Source organism: Hakea prostrata, chromosome 5, assembly GCF_041222555.1.
Source record: "Hakea prostrata isolate BN-2017 chromosome 5, UWA_Hpros_2, whole genome shotgun sequence".
Taxonomy (NCBI): Eukaryota; Viridiplantae; Streptophyta; class Magnoliopsida; order Proteales; family Proteaceae; genus Hakea; species Hakea prostrata.
The window spans coordinates 55,331,420-55,354,862 of NC_142604.1; the positions used below are offsets into that span (position 1 = coordinate 55,331,420).

Here is a 23,443-nt window from a genome sequence, read left to right on the forward strand (position 1 = left end):
AAAATTGTCTGGTTTTTTGAGCCATTGGTCACATGCTTGATTCTGTTATCAACTAAGGGAAATTTCTGAGACAATTATTTGGGTTGTTCATGACATTCTAGTTCCAGTGTTTTCAATTCTCTGAGCCACTGAATTACATAGAAATGGTTGGGTCTTTGATTGATTGTAATCTCTGTTCTTCTAATCGCCCTTCTAAATTACTGGAATCAGTCTCAGCTGGTACTGCTCTGATATTTGTCTGTACTGGTCTGTATCAGTCTGCTGATACAAGGTCAGCTAAGGACTGGTATCTGTATCAAAATGAATAAACTGATCTAGTGAATTTGATGCCAATTCCTCAAGCCATGTATCTTAGTTTTAAGGATAGTGACAGGTACTACCTGAGCAAGAGAAGCAAAAAGGCTGAAGATCTCTTTTACAGACGAAGAGCAGTTTATAGAAATGATGCTTCCTTGCGAGTGAAGGGGAAGCCCAAGCTCAGCATATTCCCCGGTGTTGAGTCAACTAGTGAAACAAGCCTTGTATCACTTAATGATTGTTAAAAGTTTGCAGTTAAGTCTACAACAATTGCCCCATGCCAAGAAGAAAAAGAAGAGAGGAAAGAGTTATGTCAGCAGAAGTTGTTTAGTGACTGCCACAATCACAAAGTTTCCTTCTTGAGAATATATTAGAAAAAACATTAGCGAGGTGAGAAGCCAGAAGCAGTCACTCACAAAGTAAGGAAAGTGGCCAAGGAATTGACTGAGAGCTCCCCTAGGGAATATTGGTGATCATTTAGATGACCACTCTCAAAACAGATGTTGCAAAAGCCTTGCATGGAAGCCATCAACACTGTCTTATGAATACAGTGATTTCCACTGCATAAGCGTGGTTTGAATCCATTCCCTTAGGCTATATTTGGAAGTCATGAAGAGAAAAGAACAAGAAGAAAATATAGTAAACTATGATGACAGAATGATGTTATTATGTGTCTAGAGGAGTTGGTGACATTCACCTCTGATCTCAGTCATCCAGGATTACCTTCACTAGTACCATCCAATGTTACATTCAGGTACAGGGTTCCAAGAAAGAGGTGGACGATTTCTACAGTGCCTTGTAGCTTCACGAACTTGAAGAAACTCGTCATTGAAGTATTTAGGCTTCCCCTGTTTCCTAGGCAACCCTGTGACTTGCTTTCTTCATGTCTATCAACATATCCACAGGTTTCCTCTTTTTTACAGAGTGAGACATCTCATGGGGCAGAAAAGAAAAAGAACAAAATGAAGTACTTAACTAGAGGATAAATTAAGAGCCTACACACAAGCAGTTGAAGTACACCATCTACATAATGTAAGATGCTGACAGAACAGATTCCTCCTTTACTGAACTTCCATGATATTTGGTGACAAACCTAAGCATTTGGGGAATCAGAAAAACCAATGGAATACTGATAAGTGGTAATCTTATAGGTATGAATGTATGATAGGGTTCATTGATTTTCTGAAAAATTGAATGCAATCACCATGTCTCATTATGCATATTCATGGGCATTTTCAAAGAATAGCATTCCATAAGAGATTAAATTTCCATGAAATGGCCATGCTGCTTTTGTTGGTTCTCGAGCATCTTCAAAGAAATACATTTGATCTCGTGATTCTCCTATGAAGAGAAATTAAATTAATAACAATGTGGCATAACATAAAGTATGGATAGAAATCTCAAGCATCTGATTATTGAAAAAATACCTCAATATTAGCTGAAATGCACCTGTGTTTTTATTGTTGGTTTACAGAATAGACATTCTCTGTCTGTAGTACTTCACCCAAAAAATTTATCATAGTAGAGGCAAGAACCACATGTGCTGTATAAGCTTACTGCCAAGTGCCATCTATTATTACCTCAGGAATTTGAGAAATCCCAAGCCACTCTTCTCTTTCTTTCTTTCGGAACTGTTGTGTCAACATTGGACACTTCTGGATCTCCAAACTCTTAATAGAGGTTAGGTCAGAGAGTGCATCACATAGAAATTCAAGAATTGGACAGTCCTTGATGCAAAAATCCCTGAGGTTTTTGGGAAGCAGGCCCTTTGGAATGGATACAAGAGCATGACATCCACCAATGGTGAGATATGAAAGAGAGATGAGACTCTGAAGACCTGAGGTATATAGGGGTTCAAGATTCTTACACTGCATAAGAAAAGAAGATTCCACAATTTCTAGTTGTTTAAGATTTGTGAGGTTTTGCAGCCCCCTGGGCAAGGAATTCAACAGCCCACAATTTAGAATTGATACTTCCTGAAGAGCAGTGGATAAACCCACATCTGGAATGGATTCAAGAGCAGGACACTCCTTGATTTGTAATCTTTGGAAGACCGTTAGGCTATGTAATAGTCCCATTGGAAGGCACTCCAAATTCTCACAATCTATGATATGCAATTCTTCAAGTGCTGGGGGTAACCCCGTTTCCAGAAAGGATACAAGAGCAGGGCAGCTATCAATTACAAGTTCTTTGAGATACATTAGAGTAGGTAGCTCCTTGGGTAGTGTCCTCAGATTCTCACAGTCGAAGATCTTCAGTTCTAGAAGTGCAGTCGGTAGCCTTGTTTCATGGAAGGATACAAGATCAGGGCAACTTCCGATTAGTAACCTTTGAAGAGATGTTAGCGTGTAGAGTTCCTTGGATAGTGACTCAAGATTTTCACACTTCGATATTCGAAGAACTCGGAGTGAAATGAGGTTGTGCAGCTGTAGCCCATGAAGATGTGGCTTGGCTACCATTGCTTCTGCTCCAATACTGCTTACATTTCCCCAATTTGAATTTTTCGTAGTCCCACATAGTTGGGACAACACTTTCTTTGGTGCCGCATCAAATGTGTTCAATGACTGAAGACCAGTCAGATATCCCACCCCTGATGGAATTTTATGGAAACCTAAATGTGCAGGGAGAAAAAGATATCGAAGGCTTACAAGGTTACTCATATCTGCAGGCAACTCTCTAAGCTTCCCACAGCCAGTAAGTTTTAACAAATGTAGATTGTAAAGATTCCCAACCGAGTCGGGTAACCTTATGATATCAGAAAAGGAGAGATCAAGAAGCCTTAGGTGTTTCAACTTGCCAATTGAATCAGGTAACTCACAATTGCAACAATTTCTGAAACGTAGCACACGCAGGAATTGGAATTGGAATTTGAACTGCATGGGGGGAAAAAAATTCCTGGGACTACCTACAGTATCAACTAAAGTTAGAAAGGAGCGTAAGCTTTTCATGGCCTCAAATTCTGTCACCTCAGCATCATAATTATCTGTAATGTAGGACAAGTGACGGGTTGTAGTAAGAACTTGAGATGGCCTACCATTCTCTCTCCGACAGTATATCCCAGAAGAAACAAATTGTGCTAAATCATGAATTAGATCATGCACCACAAATCCTAAACCTGTGCAATCAGATGACTCAAAATAAGATCTTGTCCGAAGTTCTTTGGATAAATCGAAGTCAGTAAACAACTGGCACCTCTCTAGAGCATGACGGCGATTATATACCTCAAAGAAGGACCTCATAAATAATTCATCAAAATATGCACCCCCTATATCTTCTGGCCGTTTTCCATCTTTTGATTGAACAATACCTTCTGCCATCCAGAAGGCAACTGTTTCCATCTTGCTGAATACATAGTCCTTGGGAAACAAAGCACAGTAAGCGAAGCATCTTTTTAGAATTGGTGGGAGATGATGGTAACTCAACATGAGCGATGGAAGGATCTCACTTTCTTTTAATTCCCATATTTCGTTCTCCAAAATAGCTTTCCACTGACTACTCTCTCTTTTATCCCGCAAGAGGCCAGCAAGTGTTTTTACAGCCAATGGTAAACCCTTGCATTTCCTCACAATTTCTTTTCCGAATAGTTCCAACTTCAGATTTGCATCAGGTGAATTTTTGTCATAGAAAGCATGCATTCTAACCAGTGAAAGACAAGCCTCCTCTGAGAGACCTTCTAAACAGTGATTGTTTGGAACAGTGCATAACATTGCAGCAACGCCTTTATGCCGTGTTGTGACCAATATCTTGCTTCCCGGTTCACCAAGTGAAAAAATAGTGCTTAAAGCATCCCATCTCTCATAGTTCTCATTCCACATGTCATCGAGTATCAATAGGAATCTTTTCTCACTCAGTGCTTCTTGAAGTTTTACCTGTAGCAGGTCCAATGAGCTAGGAGGAGGGGATGAGCCAGTGACTGATTCGAGAATTTCTCTAGTTAACCTCACCACATCAAAATCCTCTGAAACACAGACCCAACCTTTCAACTGAAAATGCTTCTTAACTTTCACATCATTATAAACAAGCTGAGCAAGGGTAGTTTTACCAACACCACCCATGCCAACTATGGGTAGCACAGAGAAATTATTGTTATTGTCACTGGGACATTGAGTTTTGTCTGACAGCAACCATCTAACAATCTTCTCCATGTCCTCCTCTCTGCCAAAAACTTTATATTTGTTCACCAAAGAACTTGTTGGTGGCCTTTGACTGAATACCATGGGCCTTGAGGACCCAAATCCAATGCTTGAGTTCAAACCTAGAGCAACACCTTCTTGTGCTACACTTTTTAATCTCTGGTCCATATCCCTTACTTTTGATCCAAACTTTTTAATTTCTAGCAACTCTTCAGTGATACCATAAACCTTAGACCCAATGTCTTTTATTCCTTCAAAAGTGCCATTGACGCCTTTAATTGCAGATTCTAAGCCAAAGTCCAACCAAGAAGAAATGCTACTTTCAGTTGAAGGAGTGTGAAGAACAGAATTGCGTACCTCTTGAGTTTGGCGGGCATATTCCAGTTTCAGGCGTAGAAGTTCAGTGGCATACTCATCGAGTATGTCTTCAGCATCATATAGGAGTTGTTTAAGGTAATCAAGCCAGAGTTTCACAGCCCTGTTGGTGAATTGCTTCACTTCAGCTTCATCAGATAAAGCCTGAATCAAGGCTGTCGTCCGTTTCAACGATTCCACCTCATCCAGGTTGATTTCCCATCGAAGTAAGAAGTCCAGCAACTCAGGAGAGGCAAATCTGTCCAAGGACACTTGAAGGAAGGCGGAGAGAAAAGACCCTCCGACAAGTTGTCCCATTGATGCCATCTTCTTCTTCCACAAACAGGGGGAATTGGGGAAAGAATGTAAAACAAAGAGTTTCAAATGACAGAAGCAGAAGATTTGAAACAAAGAGAGCGAGAAGTGAATGAAACGTTCTTTGTTCATGAAAAGCAGACTCATGGGCTGCTACAGAAGGTTGGAAACTTTCCATTGATATATGTTGTAAGTCTTCACTTTTCTTCTTCTAACGTTGAACCCTACAGCTCAAATCCAGACTTTGACCTGGAGATGGAAAAATGATTTGGAAAATTGGGAGGGGAAGCCAATTTCCTTCTCAGTGGGAAATTAATTGGGTCTATGCCGTACAGTAAGTGTATCAGGTATTAATGAATGGTAAATTCTAGAAAATTTCTCCTTTGAATCTGTTTGTCGAAGGAAGGCTGAAAGGAAGGACTTCCCAAGGGTTTTACCTCTCGTTGGTGGGGAAGGTCAGTAGGAGAGGAAACGTTGCTTCTGTGGAAGGAGAGACAATGACTGTAGTTGAAAAGCCGCGTTCCAGATTCAAGACACCTCAACTATTGTTCCCTCTTTTCCCAGATTTCTTTCTGTTCTCTGCTCTCTTCCAACGTTGAATTCTTAACTCTTCCCGATTCCCAACCGTTCTGATCTCAAAGTTGGAGAAATTAACCACTTCACTCCCTTGAGTAGGTATTGCCTGATTAGTGAAAATTTGTCTTGGTGGAGGAAGGTTAACTATAAATTTGTTTTTGAATGGCGAACGTTGCTCTCTGATATGATATTGTTGGAAACTTTACGCCATTGCTCCTCCTCCGTGTCGCTTTATAGACCTTAGAATTCTAAAGTCCAAATTCCAGACTTTGACATGAAAATCTAGAAGTGATTAACTTCAACCCGTCTCATGATAAGTCTATAATCTCAAGCTTTACACAATGAAATTATTTTATGTCGGGTTTTTCAAGCAGTAGCTGCAAGAGAGGTGATCGGCACTCCATACTTTGAACAGATTGATTTTCTGTTTTGAAGTTGAACTCTTTTGGTGGGTTACTTCGGAGCTTTTGCAGGAACCTCAAAATCTCTTCTTTAGAGAACTTTGCAAGAGAGTTTTTCGCTAGTGGCCACTTAAATTGCATGGCGCCTATTTTGCAAGTTTGTAAAATCAAGTTATCCACACTTAACTTTTCGTTAGTTTGACACAAAAATAATCATAATTCCCCTCTCACTCAATTTATACCGAGGAGCGAAATCTCGGCAACCAGCTAACCAGCAAAATTTTGCCTAGGGTGTAAATTTAATTTAGGTGTGTGATGTATGTCAGTGGCTTTACCTGTGTGGGTTTAATGTGTAACATGAATATTTTTTAAAAAAACAACTTTTTCAGTAGGAAATGACGAAAAAGCTTGGACCCCGCGCAATAAATGCGCAGGACCCAAGCAAGGTCGAAGAAATGAACGGGATTGTGTCCGTAGCATTAAATGTGTTCAGTCATATTTTATAAAACAAACAAAATATCATCAAAGTGACAACGTGTGTGCTACAAATGTGACACTCAAACCACTTTTTAACTTTAAAAAAAAATTACTTTTTTTTTGTTGCCAACCCCGGTTTCCAAGGCTTTGCCTTAACTAATCCAGTGTTCGACCCGAGTCGCACACTTGGTTGTGGTGGGTGAGTCTTCCAACGGGGATTTTTTGCATCCATAAGGTTTCGATACCGGAACCTTGCTTAAGCGGACCAAGCTGCTTATCACTTGGACCAACCCCCGTTGATGGGAAGAAGGCTAAATCTTCTTCTTCACTTCTTTCTTAAGTTCCTATACAGAAACCGTAAAGAACGCCAAAGAATCATCGATTGAGAAGTGAGAGAATTTTATAGTAATAGAGCGAGAGGTCAGAGACTCAGAGGTCATCTATTGTTGTTTCTTTAGAGACTTTTGATCTTGTGCCTGTTCCTGTTGGTGCTGTTCTCCATTTCTTTTGCATAAATGGTGGGTTTTGCCGGCGAGATTTCGACTATAAAATGAACTGAAGAGGCAAAAAACGAATGTAGCAGCAAATTTAGGTAGCAATCAATCCATTTTCGATGATATTTTGCAGGTTGGATGGCGATTTTTTAGGGATTCGGTAGTTTTCCTGCGATTTTCCGGCAACATTCTTGAATGTCGCTTTTCGGTGCATTTTTCGGTTTGCTAGTTGGTCAACTCAACGAAATTTCGGCGAATTTCGCCGAAATGTTTCACCATGCTTTATACCCAACCCTTAGGTGGATGAGATTCTCCCTTCACTTATCTTCTCCTACACCTTGCTTGTAGGAAAAAACCTACAATTGTCGACTGCCCTTGCTGGAAATCATCCCCTCCTCTGACCGCGACCACGGCCCCACCTTCCTCCCATCTTCACCCACACGATTGATTCTCATCATTAATAGTTTTCCAAACTAACACACTAGAGTAGGGGTGTCAACGGTTCGGGTTGGGGTGGTTTCGGGCCGGGCCTAAAGATTTCGGGCTGAAAAACACTCAGTTCAAACACGGCCCATTAAGAAAATAACGGTTTCGGGCCGATGCGGTTTGGGTTTGGGCTAACGATTTAGAATTGGGTTTACTAACGGTTTGGGTTCGGGTTTACTAGCATATGTTTTGAGTACCTTGTTAATATGTGAAATTTATCAAGAGTATGTGAACATATATAAGCATTAAGTTATCTCCAAGTCTTTTGGGTTGGGTGTTTACAATCAAAAACTTTTTTCTACAAAGATTTATAAAATTTATAGAACTAATATACAAAAGAAAACTGGCATCATGATGAATTTTAGTGGGTTGTCTTTGCTTATTTTCCTCCTCCTTCTAGACACTTGTAAAAATGGATCAAAATAAAACATTAAAAGATTTTCAAATGATAATACATTTGCTAAATATTTACTAAGCCCATCTTCTAAATGGCGAAGACTTTAACAAGCATGTTGTTTGCATATTCCAAATCAAAACAATAAAGGAAAACAAATGGATACTTGGGGGTTTTCTTGTCTTTTACATTTAAATTTATTTCTTTATAACGGGTTTAATGGGCTGGTTCAGGTTCGGGCTGGTTTCGAGCCAAACGGTTCGGGCTAGCGGGCCACACACGGGCTGGCCCGGCCCAGCCCAAACCATTGCGGGTTGAGGTTGTTTAGCCCAAACACAGCCCATTAAGCTTTTGTTTGGGCTGGTTCGGGCTATAGTGGGCCGGTTCGGTCCGGTTTTAACGGTTTGGATTAGGTTTTGACACCCCTACACTAGAGTTTTAAAATGCTTTGTCCTGATTCGAGTTACTCTTTCTTTATTGGGAAAAGACAATGGCTGATTCCAGCTAGAGATAGCAAATGATTTATGCTTTTCATCGGAAATTGAGATCTGCTACACTCTTATCGGGGATTTTTATTTGCGGCAAGCATTCATTACGTCTTTACGCCAAAGATGGAGATTTTCCCATGTGTATATGAAGCAATCGAATGGCCTAGATTAAAATGGTGAGGTTGTATTTGCAAATATCAAATATTTCATATAATGAAATGAATAATTTCGGTTCAAATAGTACATTCAATAAAAATTGACATTGAAAGGAAAAGAAAAAGAAATCTTAGTATTTAATACATATAAAGATTAATTAAACTTATCATATCTAATTTTTCTCTATTTTGTTTTTTTAACATTTGACGTCTTTATATTCATCTAAATCAACTACTTGTTTCAGATTGTCATCTTCCTTTTCTTAGCAACAATGGCTTTCGATCTTAAGTTGTATCTGTTTCTACTATCAAATTTGAAGTAGAATTAATGCACCCAACCATATGACAATGATCCAATTTACTTTTATGCTATAAAATTCGATTAAAAAAAAAGATATTATATTTCTAATTGAGTCATATAGATTGGTATTATAAATATATTATTTTATAATGCTAATAAATAAATATTATATTAAAAGTGAAGTAGGTAGCCATGTAATCCCAGACTTTCAATCTTAGATATAACCCTAAATTAGAGATGCAGGATCTCTAGAACTTAGGATCATCTTGTCTTTTCTTGAGCATTTAACATAGGGGAGCATACCATTAAGGTATTGTTAAGGCAACCTAGAGGGGGGGGGGTGAATAGGTTGCAACTAGTGGAATTGCCCAATTTTTCGGTTTGATTGCAAATTCAAGATAAATTGAAAATTAAAATCAAATTAAACAATAACAAACAATTACAACATAAGAATTTATAGTGGTTCGACTTTACAAGTTTACGTCCACTAGTGATTCTCTTTCAATACAATGGATAGAGATCAAACCCTTACAATCTATGTTTCTATAGGGCAAGAACACCTTTAGGGCAAAATCACCCTTTACAATATTTGTTTATCTTAGGGCAAGAGCACCCAAACAATCTAAATCAGTTCTAATCTACCTAGACTATAATTGAACGAATACAACACTTTACCTCTTGTGTGAATGCGATGTAATGAGAGTTGTCTGCCCAAATGATTTGCACCACCAATGACCTTCCAACAAAAGCCTTCAATCACCTCAAGTTTTGTTCCAATGAGCTTGCTTAAATACCTTAGTATATTCTTAAAGGGTAGAGTAAGGGTGAGAGGCAAGACAAGTAATTTCTTGTAATTTGAGAGCTTGAGAGTTCTTAGGGAGTAATTGATCAATTGTTAAGGTTCCAGGTCTCAAATGGGGTGAATTGGGCTTACATAGATGACATTTGAGTGCCTTAGCCCAACCCCCAACAGAAAGAAAATGAACAGATTTTAGTCTTGACGAACGTCCGTCTGAATCAGACAGAGCTCCGTTTGGGAAGTAGCCTTTTCAAAAATAGCCGTTGAGGCACTTCTTTAAACCAGATGGACATCTGTCTGGCACTCTATGACCAGATGGACGTCCATCTGCAGCATAGAGTGCACAACAATGTGCATTCAGGGACTTGATTGGGTTTTTGGTATTTTTAGCCAACCCTAATCCTCATACACTCTCCTAACATGTTCAAGATTAGCCTAGTGACATGATATGTGAATAATTGAATGCAATTACATATGAGTGAACATGAATTGACTTAAGTCCTAAATTGCTAAGCCTTCTTGCTTGAGCTTGAGTTGATAATCATTGATGTTCTTGAGTCTTTTGTACCCCATTCTTCATGCTCATCTTGACTTAGACTTCATGTCCATCTTGGCTTGGTCTTGGCCTTGATTTGAGCTTGGGCATTCAACATTGAACTGGATTTGGTCCACTTGCTCTCATATTGAACTAGACAAACATAACTCAGTATAGCCATTAGTAATTTGTGTTTGTTATCATCAAAACTAATGGAGGCTGATGTGACAATGCTGACATGGCATTTCCCAACGGATATGATTACAATATTGTTTGTAGAAGGGTGGGACTGCTCATTCTTCAATTGAAAGTCAATTTACAAATATGGAGAGTTGATTATTAGTGTTTCAACACATAAACGAATGTCAATTGAATCGATCTATAAGCCAAAGAAGGAAATGGATAGAAGTCCTCCATGTCTTGTGTTCTTTTCCATATGAATACTCCTTCTAGAGTGCTGAAAAGTGAGAAGGAGATTCCAAAAAGAGGATGTGCAGATCATGACACAAATATGAAATTAATAAATTTAATGCCAACCACTATTTTGATTATTCTCTATTGTATACATAGATGAATGCGCTTCCAATGAACCTAGGGAATCATAGAAAACTAATGATATGCTGATAAGTGATGCCCTGTAGATGCTCAATAGTTCCATGCAATTGCATGTCTTCTATATATTTTAGAGCATTTTCAAAGACCCACACCATCTGAGGCTAATTAAAAGTTTCATGAAATTGCCATGCTGCAGAGCAATTTTAAAGAAAATATTCCATCTCTTGTTTCTCTTCTATTAGAGGAGTCATACATATTAGCTGCGGTGCATATCTGATTATAGGCTAGAAAGAAACCATACATATCTGATCAAGAAAGACATACATGAGTGATTACAGGATTTGGATAGAAAGAAATCATTTGTATCTGATTAAAGAAGAAATACCTCAATATTAGCAGCAATGCATCTGTACTTCTCCCTCCATAGATTTTACTATAAGAGGCCAGATCCACTAGTGGTGCTTATGCTACTTTGCCATATGCCATCTATTATTACCTTTGGGATTTGGACAATCTTGGACCACTCTTCTGCTTCCTTCTTTTGGTACCGTTGTGTCAGAGTTGGACAGTTATGGATCTCCAAACATTTAAGAGAGGATAGGTGGGAGAGTCCATCATATAGAGATTCAAGAATTGGGCAGTCCTTGATGCAAAAATCTTTAAGGTTTGTGGGAAGCAGACCGTTTGACATGCAAATGAGAGCAAGACATCCACCAATGGCAAGAGATGAAAGAGAGGTGAGATAATAAAGACCTGAGGTATGTAGGGGTTCAAGATTCTCGCACTCTGTAAGAAAGGAGCAATTCACAATCTCCAATTGTTTAAGATTCGTCAGTTTCAGCAGCCCCTTCTGCAAGATATTTAGCGGTCCACAATTTAGAACAGAAACCACCTGAAGTGCATTTGGTAAATCCATGTTTGGAATGGACTCAAGAGCAGGGCACTCTTTGATTTCTAATCTCTGGAGAGAAGTGAGGCTGCACGGTAAATTTGTGGGCAGGGACTCTAGATTCTTACAATTGATGATCTTGAATTCTTGAACTGTAGTGGGTAACCTTGTTTCCTTGGAAGACCGAAGAGCAGGGCAATTTTCAATCACAAGTTCTTGGAGGGACGTTAGAGTGTCTAGCTTCTTAGGTAGTGACTCCAGATTCTCGCAATCGAAGATCCTCAATTCTTGAAGTGCAATAGGTAAAATCGTTTCCTGGAAGGACTCAAGAGTAGGGCAACTTTCAATTACAAGTTCTTGGAGAAATGGTAGAGTGTGTAGCTCATTGGGTAAGGACTCCAGATTCTTGCAGTCAAGGATCTTCAATTCTTGAAGCGCAATGGGCAACCTTATATCCTTGAACGACAAAATAGCATGGCAACCATGTATAACTAATTTTCGTAGAGATACTAAAGTGTGTAGTCCCTTGGATAGTACCTCTAGATTCTCACAATTTGATAGTCGAAGAACTCGGAGAGATGTAAGGTTGTGCAGTTGTAACCCATGGTGACATTGCTTGGCCCCCATGGCTTCTGGCTTATTTTTGTGTACATATGCCCCACTGAGTTCAGATAACTTTTTCTGTGGCCCAACATCGAGTGAGCTTAACAATTGAAGGCTGGTCAAGTTACCCACTCCTAATGGAATTTTATGGAAGCTGCAGTTTCCAGGAAGAACAAGATATCGAAGGTTTATGAGATTACCCAGATTTTCAGGCAATTGTCTAAGCTTCCCACAGCTAATAAGTACCAATGATTGTAAATTGTAAAGATGTCCAATCGAGTCAGGTAACTTCACAATGTCAGAAAATGAGAGATCAAGAAGCCTTAGATGTTTCAACTTGCCAATTGAATCAGGCAACTCAGGGTCACAAATTCTGACACGTAGCACACGTAGGAATTGGAATTGCATGTTTGGTAAAAAGTGCCTTGGACTTCTTATCTTATCATTCCGAGTTAGAAGGGTACGTAAGCTTTTCATGGCCTGAAATTCAGTCACCTCAATAGTATAATTTTCCACCATCATGTAAGACAAGTGACGAGTTGTAGTTAGAATTTGGGATGACTCATCATGATCTCTCCTACAGTACATTCTGCTGGATACATATTGTGCTAAATCATGGATCAGATCATGCATCACAAATCCGAATCCTGTGTTACTAGGTGACTCATAAAATGTTCGATCTTCATGTAGTTTTGCTGAGTCAATGAACAACGGGTTTCCTGTCAAAGCGTGAAAATGATTAGATAACTCAAAGAAGGACCTCATGAATAGTTCATCAAAATACTCAGCCCCTATATCTTCCAGTCGTTTCTTTCCTTTTGGTTGAATTATACCTTCTGTCATCCACAAGAAAACTAATTCCAACTTAGTGAATAGATAGCCTTTGGGAAACAAAGCACAATATGTAAAGCATCTCTTCAGAAATGCAGGAAGATGATGGTAGCTCAGCATGAGTGATGGGAGAATCTCAGATTCTCTTAAATCCCATATTTCATTCTCCAAAATAGTTTTCCACTGAATATTCTCACTTTTATCCCGTAAAAGACCAGCAAATGTCTTTATAGCCAATGGTAAACCCTTACATTTCTTCACAATCTCTTGTCCAAATAATGCCAACTTCTGATTTGCATGATCTGAATTTTCATCCATGAAAGCATGTCTTCTAACAAGAGCAAAACAAGCCTCATCTGACAAACCTTTCAGACGGTGGTTGTTTGGAACAGTACGCACGATTGATGCAACCCCTTTACTACGTGTTGTAACCAATATCTTGCTTTCTAGCGTACTGACTGCAAAAGCAGTGCTTAAAACCTCCCATCTCTCATAGTTCTCGTTCCACATGTCATCTAGGACCAGTAAGAATCTTTTCTTGTTCAATGCTTCTTGAAGTTTCAGCTGTAGCAGGTCCAATGAATTTGAAGGTGGAGATGAACCAGTAGCTGACTCAAGAATTTCTTTGGTTAACCGAACCACGTCAAAATCTTCAGATACACAAACCCAAGCTTTTAGATGAAAATGCTTGGTGACTTTCTCATTGTTATAAACAAGTTGAGCAAGGGTAGTCTTGCCAACACCGCCCATGCCCACTATTGGCAGTACTGAGAAATTATTGCCATTGTTGCTGGCATGACTGACAGCTTTTTCTGAGAGTAACCATCCAACAATCTCCTCTGTATCTTCTTCTCGGCCAAAAACTTTATATTTATTCACCAAAGAACTCGTAGGTGGCCTTTGACTGGAAAAAAAAGGGCCTTGAGGACCCAAATCCCATACTGGAAACCAAACCGAGAGCAGCACCTTCTTGTGCTACACTTTTTAATCTCTGATTGATGTCCCTTACTTCTGATCCAAACCTTTTAATTCTTTGCAGCTCTTCGGCTATACTATATACCTTAGGTCCGATGCCTTTTATTCCCTCCAAAGCTTCATTAATGCCATTTATTGCAGATTCAATGCTAGAGTTCGATGCAGAAGAAATACTACTTTCACTTGATGAACTACTGAGAGGAATAGGGTGGCGTACCTGTTGGGTTTGGGGGCTGCTTCCAATTTCAGGTGTAGAAGTTCAGTGGCATACTCATCCAATATATCCTCTGCATCATAGAGAAGTTGCTTGAGGTGGTCCAACCACAGCTTCACAGCACCATTTGTGAATTGCTTCAGTTCAGCTTCATCTGATAAGGCCTCAATCATAACTGTTGTCCGCTTCAGTGATTCCACTTCATCCAAATCAATTTTCCATCGCAGTAAGAAGTCGAGCAACTCAGGAGAGGCAAACCTGTCAAAAGCCACCTGAAGGAAAGCCGAGAGGCAGGACCCTCCAAAAATCTGTCCAACAGATGACATTTTCTTCTCTGAAAGAGGAATGAAATGTAATGCGATGAAACTTAGAAAAACAGAAGCAGAAATCTGAAGGAGAGAAGAAAGAAGAAGAGAAAAGATGAGGGAACTGAACACTTTTCAGTGTGAAACTCAATTGTGCCTATGAAGAGCTGTCTGGCTGTGACAGGTATTGGGAAATATCTTCTAGTCCCCCGCTAATAACGCCATCTTTGGTCAAGCAAGCTGATGCTTGTGTGGTCAGAAAAAAGAGAGAAGAAAGTGTCAAAGTTGGAACTGCCCCGAAGTTCTACAGGAGGATATGGAAGTCATGGAACTGCCTTTTCTTAAGCCACACCAAACAAGAAAAAGAAATAAAAATAAGTCACCATCTTGGATGTGCGCGCGCCCTACCTTCCTGGATAAAGAGGATCTAGACTCCTCTTTTAAATGTGTAAAGGTAAATTTGTTGACCAAAGTGTAATTTTATGTTCATCCATACAACTTCTAGTCTTCTATACGTTCCCCCATTGTTTTCAAGAATAATTAAGCATTTTAGCCCAAATTGTCACTATTATAGCTTTGTTTACCAAAGTGTCCTTAATGCAAATATGAACTTTTTTTAAAAAAAATTATTTTTTAATAATTTAAAATTGGGGTGAGGCCGCAAGGAGGGAGAGGGTGGGGGGGGGGAGCATGAGAAAACCAAATTGAGGAGGATGGCCTATTTTTATTTTTTTTCAATTAATAGATAACAATTTTAAACAAAATAAGTTTTATCTTACCATTAAGTGCATTTTTAGTGGAAAAAGTTATAATTCTAATAACTTGATTCAAATATTCATTATTCTGAAAAAGAAGGGTGATATATGTAATTTCAAAAGTTCATATGAAAATGAAATCACACCAACCTCAAGGAGATACCTATAACTTTCAACATAAGTTTTGTTTTCCAATTCTTCTCAAACACCACCTAATAGTCATGCTCTCTTACGTTGGTTTAACGTCACTTCAATACTAAGTGATTCTTTAGGGTTAGTCTATACCTCTAGTTTGCTTCAATAAAAGTTTTAGACTTAATTTCTATGTAAAAGAACAAGATTTTACCTAGGAATCTTATTCACCTCTTATGTGTGTGAAGAGATATTGCCATTGATCCTAAGGAGACTTCAGCTCTTAATCTCATATTTATGAGGCGTTGGTTTTTCTAACTGAACCAACCCTTAGCCACGAGGTTAGATACACTTCTTAATTCCAAGCTAATGTAAGATCATAGGTAAAAAAAGTTTTATCGGAAGGTAGATAGATCGTTTACAAAGGGAAAGGAGAGAACGTGACATTCTAATCTCTGATTCCCTATTGTAAGGCCAAGGCAGGCTTACTTGATTGATAAGACTATAAGACCAATTCCTCTTAGTGAAGAAGTCGTCTTTTTTTGATGGCATAAGTAATTATAAGTTGGCTCGGATGAGCCTCAGATCCAAAAAAAATAAAAAATAAAAAGAAAGAAGAAGAAGAGGGAGAAGAAGTTCATGTAATCAAAATAAATTGTTATGATAACGATTCAACGCCCATTCTTCCAAAAATTTTGAATCCATGTTCGTTAGGTTCCTTTAGCCCAATGAAGGTATCCAATGGAAAATTTTCATTCTCTCCTGTCAATCACCAATGACTTATCTTTGTTGCTAAAGCTTTTGTAATCCATGAGATATTAGTCAATCTTAATTTCTTGTGCCCACTTTGAAGCAGAAAAATTTGGATTCATGGTCAACTTAAAATAGTGAGGAAGTTGTCTATTATTGGCAAACCCCTTTTAGTCTAGAGGAGCAATGGGTTCAAATGGTGTCTCAGGTGGCTTACATTTGGATGATTTTCTTTACTTCATTTGAAGGATATGCAACAAGAAAATTGTCTGGTTTTTTGAGAATTCGGATCAGCGACCCCGTCGGGGAGCACAAAACGGCTTACCACCACAAAAAACAGGGGGCCCAGGGGTGGTGATGGGAGGGTTTTTTTTTTTAATATTTTTTAATATTTTTAATATTTTTTAATACGGCTTACCACCACAAAAAACTAGATTTGGTGTTGAAGGATTTGATGACCTCCACTAGCAGCATAGGGTTCTTGGATGGCATTTGGTTACAAATTTGAATAAAATACGTGCTAGAAATCAATCTCAGCCAATTTATAAACAACCTTCCATCGGAGTAGGGATTTAATGGATAATCTAGAAAGAATTAGAAGAATGATAAGTGAAATTTATGCATATTATTTTGAGTAATTAATTGGATACATTTTTATGTATTTGCATTCGTTTTGTATTATTTTATCCCAACATCTCATGCAAATGAGCATAAGATGTACTCTCCCCAAATTGAAGTAATTTTGGTAAATTTATACTTATCCTAGTAAATAGTTATTTAAATTTATTTATGTTTACAGTGAATCATTTTAGAACTTGGACTTCTTCAATAACAAGGATTTGCTTGGAGCAATTAGTGGAGATTGAAGGTTGATTAACGAAGGAGAGGAAAGGAAAAAAAAGAAGAAAAGAAAAGAATCTTATTACGAGAAGGATTTTTTTTTCTTCTTTTTCTTCTTCCTGTTTTTGGTTGTACTCTATCCACTTTCGATCAAGTCCTTCATCAGATGGTCATCTAACATCCGATTGAGTTGATTTTTGGAGGGGAGCTTCATGACGTCGTGATCTTCATGTCTACAATGGAATTATGCATTTGAGCTCTCTAAATTAATGCGATCTATACGCCACTTAGACAAATGATTTTCTTGGTTGAGTCAAATTAGGAACTTACAGTTCGATTCAAATTATGTCAGGAATCATATCCCATGTAATCTAGGAAGTCATTATAAAAAGAGAACATACTCTAGCAATAAATAATGTTTTTGGGACCTTGGAGAACTCCGAGGACGAATTTGGAGAGGAGAAACTATTTTGGGACAAATTTGGAGTTGCAGGAGTTTTTACTTCTTCAACTTTAGAGTGATGTTTATCTTAACTATTTCTTCTTCTTCTTCTTCTTCTTATTCTATAATATTCTAAGTTTCTTTTACAAGGGTTAGATGGATCCTTACATGAGAAAATTATTGATTTTATTTCCCTTTCATATAATTTAGTTCTCTCTCTTGTTTTCTTCAATTTTGTTCTTAATGTTTAAATGTCTGGCCAATATTCATAAATCTCGTGATTTGTTTTCGATTATGTAACAATGAGGAATGCATGCTAGACCTAGGATTGAAGAATAACAAATTACATCTAAAGCGTAACAGGTTAGATGGTTTATTCAATTTATTTATGAGTTTATTGTATTTAATGCAATATATTAAATTAATCCTCTAAGCATAACTGGTAGGGGGTTTAATATGTTAGGGATCCTTAGGCGTAACAAATAAGGTAATCTGACTTAGAGAATCTCGTCGACAAGAGTGGAGATTAAATTGGTTATATGAGAAGAGGGGAATAGAACAATAATCTATATCATGTTTGGTGAAATCAAATCTCTAGTATTTTTAGTCATTGAGTTTTCGTTATCAATTTAATTATTTCCTTTGTGTTTTGTTAATTTAGTCAATAATTAGTTAATCCTTCATAATTCGTTTAGTTAGATAATTATAGGTCTTCTTGAGGCTCGTACGTCATTTTACTATTTTCGATCCTCGTGGAAACAATATTTATCTTACCTATTTATTACTTGGGTGACCTCATGCACTTGGGAGTAATGATGCAACAAAGAACACCTTCTTATGGGAGGAACTCCTCATGGTTCTCACCGAAAGGGAGCAGGATCCATACTTAAAAAAGTAAAAGCGACTCAGCTCGTTATTTGGGTACTGCATACTACATTCATTATTGGATAATAAGAAATGAGGAATTCGCTGGCTTAGACAAATGAAGAAATCGTCCAGGGAAAATCATTACTTTGCCAAGAAGGAAACATATGAGCGAAATCGAAAAAGAGAAAGGAAGGGGAAGGATTCACAAGCGAAAATTATATATTTCTTTAGGTTACTACAACATTTCATCCAATCGAAACGCGGATTTTAAGGAGAGATCTCCATACCAGTTTCGTTTGGTTCAATCATCACTGTTTTGTGTCCAGTGGATTCAAAGCAGTAATCCGATCAATCATAAATCTTTGAAACCCTAATGATGGGTCCCTTTTCAACATACATGGAAGAAGAGCTTGACAAGAAATTCAAGCTTTTCAGATGCTGAAAATCCCCTAACAAGGAGTTTCTCAAAGAGAATTCCAATTCCGTTAGAGCTCTAGTTGCTGGAGGTTTTGGAGCTGACGAGGAGACGATCGATTTGTTGCCAAAATTGGAAATCATTTCCAGTTTCACCGTTGGCTTGGAAAAATTTGATTTGGTTAAGTAAGTGCAAGGAGAAAGGTATTAGGGTTACCAATACCGCTCACTGAAGAAGATGAGGAATACCAATCAAACAGAACTTCGGAGTTGCAGGCATGTTAAACTTGTCAGTTTTGGATGGTTTTGTTTGTATGAACCTTCTCTTTAAGATTACTTTGCTGCATATCATCTCCGTGGAGAAATTAAACTAGGTCTAAATCCAGATGTGGTATTAGATCAAAGGGTCAGAACTCATAAGTATCATTTGGAGAACACGAGTTACAAGAGACTTGGGTGAAGAAGACGAATGGTTCTTTTTGAAACCCAAAACCATGCATTTCTATCTTCTTTGCCAAAACTTTTCTAAGAAAACCTTTCGAGAAAGTCCAGTGAAATGAGAGATGACAGTTCTGATTGCTGCTCCCAATAAGCCTAGGGTTCGGCTCATTATAGGGGATTAGGGGCAAGGTTTAAAGTATCGGGTATCGAGTATCGAGTATCGTATCGCTCAAGTGATTTTAAGAGACGTATCGTTCAGATCGAGTATTGTATCGCTATGGGTAATGTATTTTAATGTAATTCAATGGAGAGACGTAACGAGATGTATCGTATCGGTTGGGTCAAATATGGATACGTATCGGCTAGTATCGTATGGTATCGTGGGATACTTTAAACCTTGATTAGAGGTACAGTCCACGCACCAGTCTCTAGTTCGGTCTTCGGCAATGGTAGGGAAGGGCCGGTGGTGGGTTTTCAGCGAGATATAGGAAGAAGATGGGTGAACAAGGAGCAAAATGGGAGGTAAACTATCCAAGGCTATTTTGGTCTTTTTACACTTAGAAGGGTATATGAGTCATTTGAACAATAAATCTTTACTGTCAAAGCTTCAACCATAAGGTGGGTAGCTTGCAATTATGCAAAATGGTGAGAGTGGGTGCCATGCAATTTAGCCCATTTAAGTAAGCAGTTAGGAGTTATAGGAGAATAGATATTTTGTTGTGCACTATTATGTGTTGTGCACAACAATGCATATATATACCAAATAAAAGGTTGAGAAAACCAACGGGGGTTGGTTCAAGTGGTAAGCAACTTGGTCCACTTAAGCAAGGTTCCGGTATTGAAACCTTGTGGATGCAAAAAATCCCCGCTGGGAGACTCACCCACCACAACCAAGTGTGCGACTCGTCGAACACCGGATTAGTCAGGGCAAAGCCTTGGAAACCGGGGTTGGCAAAGCAAATAAAAAAAGGTTGAAAAGACAAAGGAACTAAAAGGTTATTTTGAACTTTTTAAATCTAAAATTAAGCTTTTAATCTTAGCATTTTATTTGGTACAAAGAGTACACTGCTATGCACAACAGATGATTTTTTTTTCCCGAATTATAGACCCACTTAAGTGGACGCCTTGCAAAAAACTCAATAATTTTTTAGGACTTCTTTTATTTACATCATTGTGACATGAATTTACGGTAATTCTTGAAATAGGCATAACTTTCAATCCAAGAAGAATTACAGGACCCACAACATATCAAAATAAACAGCTTTTTGAGCAAAACAAGAGTCACAATGTCAGTTCAATGTTATTACTCCATAAAAACTTTAAGTCTAAGACAATTATTTGGATAATTGGTAACATTCTGGTTCCAATGTTTTCAATTCCATGAGCCACTGAATTACATAAAAATGTTTGGGTTTTTGTTTGATTCTTTTTTGGGGTAAACTACAATTGAAATTATTTTTTTTTTTTTTTTTTGGGGAGGGGGGGGGGTAGTGGGTGGGTAAATCTTTCTCACCAATTTGAGACCGAATTAATTCCCCAGTTGCCATTAGCTATTTGTAAAAGGTCTACTTTTAGATTAAGGCTCTTTTTGGTATCAATTATCATTGTCAATTATGAGAAATTTTCATTATTTTAAATTGTTTGGCATCTATCCTGAATTTTATTTTTATTTAAAATAATAGAAAAACCTCCAAAATTCATAATGAACTTTTTGTCCATTATGGATTATGATGAGAATTTCATTATCTTCATTTGTGTAAGTTTACTTAAAGTTCTATAAGTAAGATGAGGTTAAAATAGTCAATACACATTCTTTTATAACAACCATACTTTTTCCTTCTTTTCTCACTTGTTTACTATCATTCTTAATAATTTTTTATCTTGACACCAAACTTATTTTCCATTTCATAATTTATTTTCGATAAAATTCACCAAACCATTTTTCATTCTTGACCAATAATGAATTCTTGTACTTATTTATTTTAAATAGGCATAATAGAGAATGAGAATTGATACCAAAAAGAGCCTAATATAGGAATGACGGGGCTTCTCTCTAGTGGCTAGAGTAGCACAAAACACACCAAAGTTTAATAATTTATGCAATTAGTCTTGCAGGTTTTTGGAGCCGAAACGGAGAAGATCCAATTTGCTTTTATGTTATAAAATTCAATTAAAAAAAAAGAAATTAGATTTATAATTGAGTCATTTAAAATGGTATTATAATTATATTATTTCATAATGCTAATAAATATATATTATATTTGCCTTTTCTAGCAATGCTATATATTCAGTTGCTGAACAATTAACAATACTCTGGATAATATCCAACATTGTAATTGTTATTGTCTTTGTAGAATCTGACACTTTAAATCTTACCATAAACCTAAAAATGAACAATTTACTGTTAATTAATGAAGTCATAATATAAATTTTTATTAATAGAAATTATAGTCAAGGTACAAAATCTCACCCGAGTTCGCCGGTTCGCTACTTGGCAAACTAGGTGAACCGGCAAAATCTTGACGAGATTTTGCTAATATTTCCTCATTTAATTTTCCTAAGGGTAATTTTCATCTGGACCCCCTGAGGTTTGGTCTATGTCACTTTTAGTCCAAAAAAACTGAAACTTTGCATCTACCTCCCCTGTAGTATAGAAAAAATCAATTTAAGGACACATTATTGTTTTTATGACCAATTTGCCCTTTTTCTTTTTTTTCAATTTAAAAACAAACCCATCTTCTGTTTTCACATGAAACGAACTCGTACTCATCAACAACACTTGAATCGACAAATCAACAATTAAATTTGGGATTTATCACCACTGACATGAAGAAACAAGAAACTCTATCTCTGTCTCTCTTACATCCACTCCCAACTGGAAACTTTCCGATGCAAAATCTGCTTTGAACGCCAGCGCCTCCAAGTCGTTTTCCTGAGTGGATGCATCCATGTATTCTATACTGATTGCATTACCATTTTGTGAAAATTAAATTAGAAGAGAAGAAAACGAGTATAAAGTGCCCAGATTTGGGTTGTAAAGGAATGTTAGAGGTTGATTCATGTCGTTCATTCCTTGCACCCGACGTGATTTCCAAGTGGGATGTTGTTCTTTTAGAGTCTTTAATTCAGGAGGATAAAAATTTTTACTGCCCCTTCAAAGATTGGTCTACCTTGTTGGTGAATGATGATTTGCAGGTAATTAGAAATCAAAATGCCCCCTTTGCATAAGGCTGTTTTGTGCGCAATGTAAGGTTCCATGGCATTCAGGAATTGAATGCAAAGAGTTTCAGAAACTCAAACTCAATGAGAAAAACAGCCAACATATGATGTTTATGGAGCTTGCAAAGCAGAAGAAATGGCAGAGATGTCCCAAATGCCGCTTTTTCGTGGCGAAGTCCCATGGTTGTTTGGTGATCACTTGTAGATGTGAGTTGCGTTTTTGCTACTACTATGGCTCTCCAAAAGTCACAGTTCCATGACCTGTGTTGGCCTTTTGTGACTTTGGAGTGGTTGGGCACGGATGGGATTTGCAGTTTGCAGACGTCCATGTTTCGTTCTCAGCTACGCTGCTGGATCTACCAAAACAGAATTTTGTATCCCATTTTTTTCACAATGATGTGCTTTTCTTTTTTTGTTTTCTGTAATTTTTGGATTAAAAGGGGGAGTCACCAGTTTCATAGTAGGTGGGTGTGAGTAAAAAAATTTAATTTAAAAAAAAAAGAAGGGCAAATTGGTCATAAAAACGATAATTTGTCCATAAATTGATTTTTTTCTATAGTACAGGAGAGGTAGATGTAAAGTTTCAGTTTTTTTGGACTAAAAGTGATATAGATCAAACCTCAGGGGTCCAGATGAAAATTACCCTTTTCCTAAATCTCGAATTCCCAAACCAATCGCTATTATCATGACACGCAATCCAAAGGTCCCACCCACTTTTAAACTTCAAAATTTTCCAACCCATTTCCATCGTCACGTAACCCCAAGAGGAGATATTTCTTCTCTTTTCATTTTTCAAAGTGGGGTTGCGTCACTTGCGTGTGGGATAAGTTTGAATCAAACTTCACATCTTCACTTTTCACTGAGATTTTAAACGAATAAAAAGAGGAGAAACAGGTGGTGGATCCGGCGAAGCTTTCTATTTCAGACAGTGGTATTGGCGATTCCAGTGCTGAGAGAAGAGAAGAAGGGAAGAACAATTGAAGATGGAAGGGTTTCGGGCCTATTT

General features: G+C 37.7%; 2 protein-coding genes and 1 pseudogene across 3 annotated transcripts; 1 reads left to right on the forward strand and 2 right to left on the reverse strand.

The window, feature by feature from the left end:
* Nucleotides 1–1,284: 1,284 nt before the first annotated feature.
* Nucleotides 1,285–6,152, reverse strand: LOC149016655 (putative disease resistance RPP13-like protein 1). Of its 2 annotated transcripts, XM_089154728.1 has the most exons (3): nt 4,788–4,857; nt 1,725–4,681; nt 1,285–1,638 (listed from the first exon to the last, which is right to left on the reverse strand). In XM_089154728.1, exon 2 carries the CDS (start codon nt 4,596–4,598, stop codon nt 1,851–1,853), a length of 2,748 nt encoding a protein of 915 aa, XP_089010854.1. In that variant the 5' UTR covers nt 4,599–4,681; nt 4,788–4,857; the 3' UTR covers nt 1,285–1,638; nt 1,725–1,850. The 2 variants fall into 2 exon arrangements, with proteins under 2 accessions (XP_089010854.1, XP_089010853.1); XM_089154727.1 differs by having other exon boundaries at nt 1,725–6,152.
* Nucleotides 6,153–10,950: 4,798 nt separating this feature from the next.
* Nucleotides 10,951–14,250, reverse strand: LOC149016656 (uncharacterized). The gene is made up of 2 exons (XM_089155936.1): nt 11,146–14,250; nt 10,951–11,065 (listed from the first exon to the last, which is right to left on the reverse strand). Exon 1 carries the CDS (start codon nt 13,831–13,833, stop codon nt 11,194–11,196), a length of 2,640 nt encoding a protein of 879 aa, XP_089012062.1. The 5' UTR covers nt 13,834–14,250; the 3' UTR covers nt 10,951–11,065; nt 11,146–11,193.
* A 6,146-nt stretch (nt 14,251–20,396) lies between these two features.
* On the forward strand, nt 20,397–22,697 carry LOC149016657 (E3 ubiquitin-protein ligase RSL1-like; annotated as a pseudogene).
* The last annotated feature ends 746 nt before the right edge of the window (nt 22,698–23,443 follow it).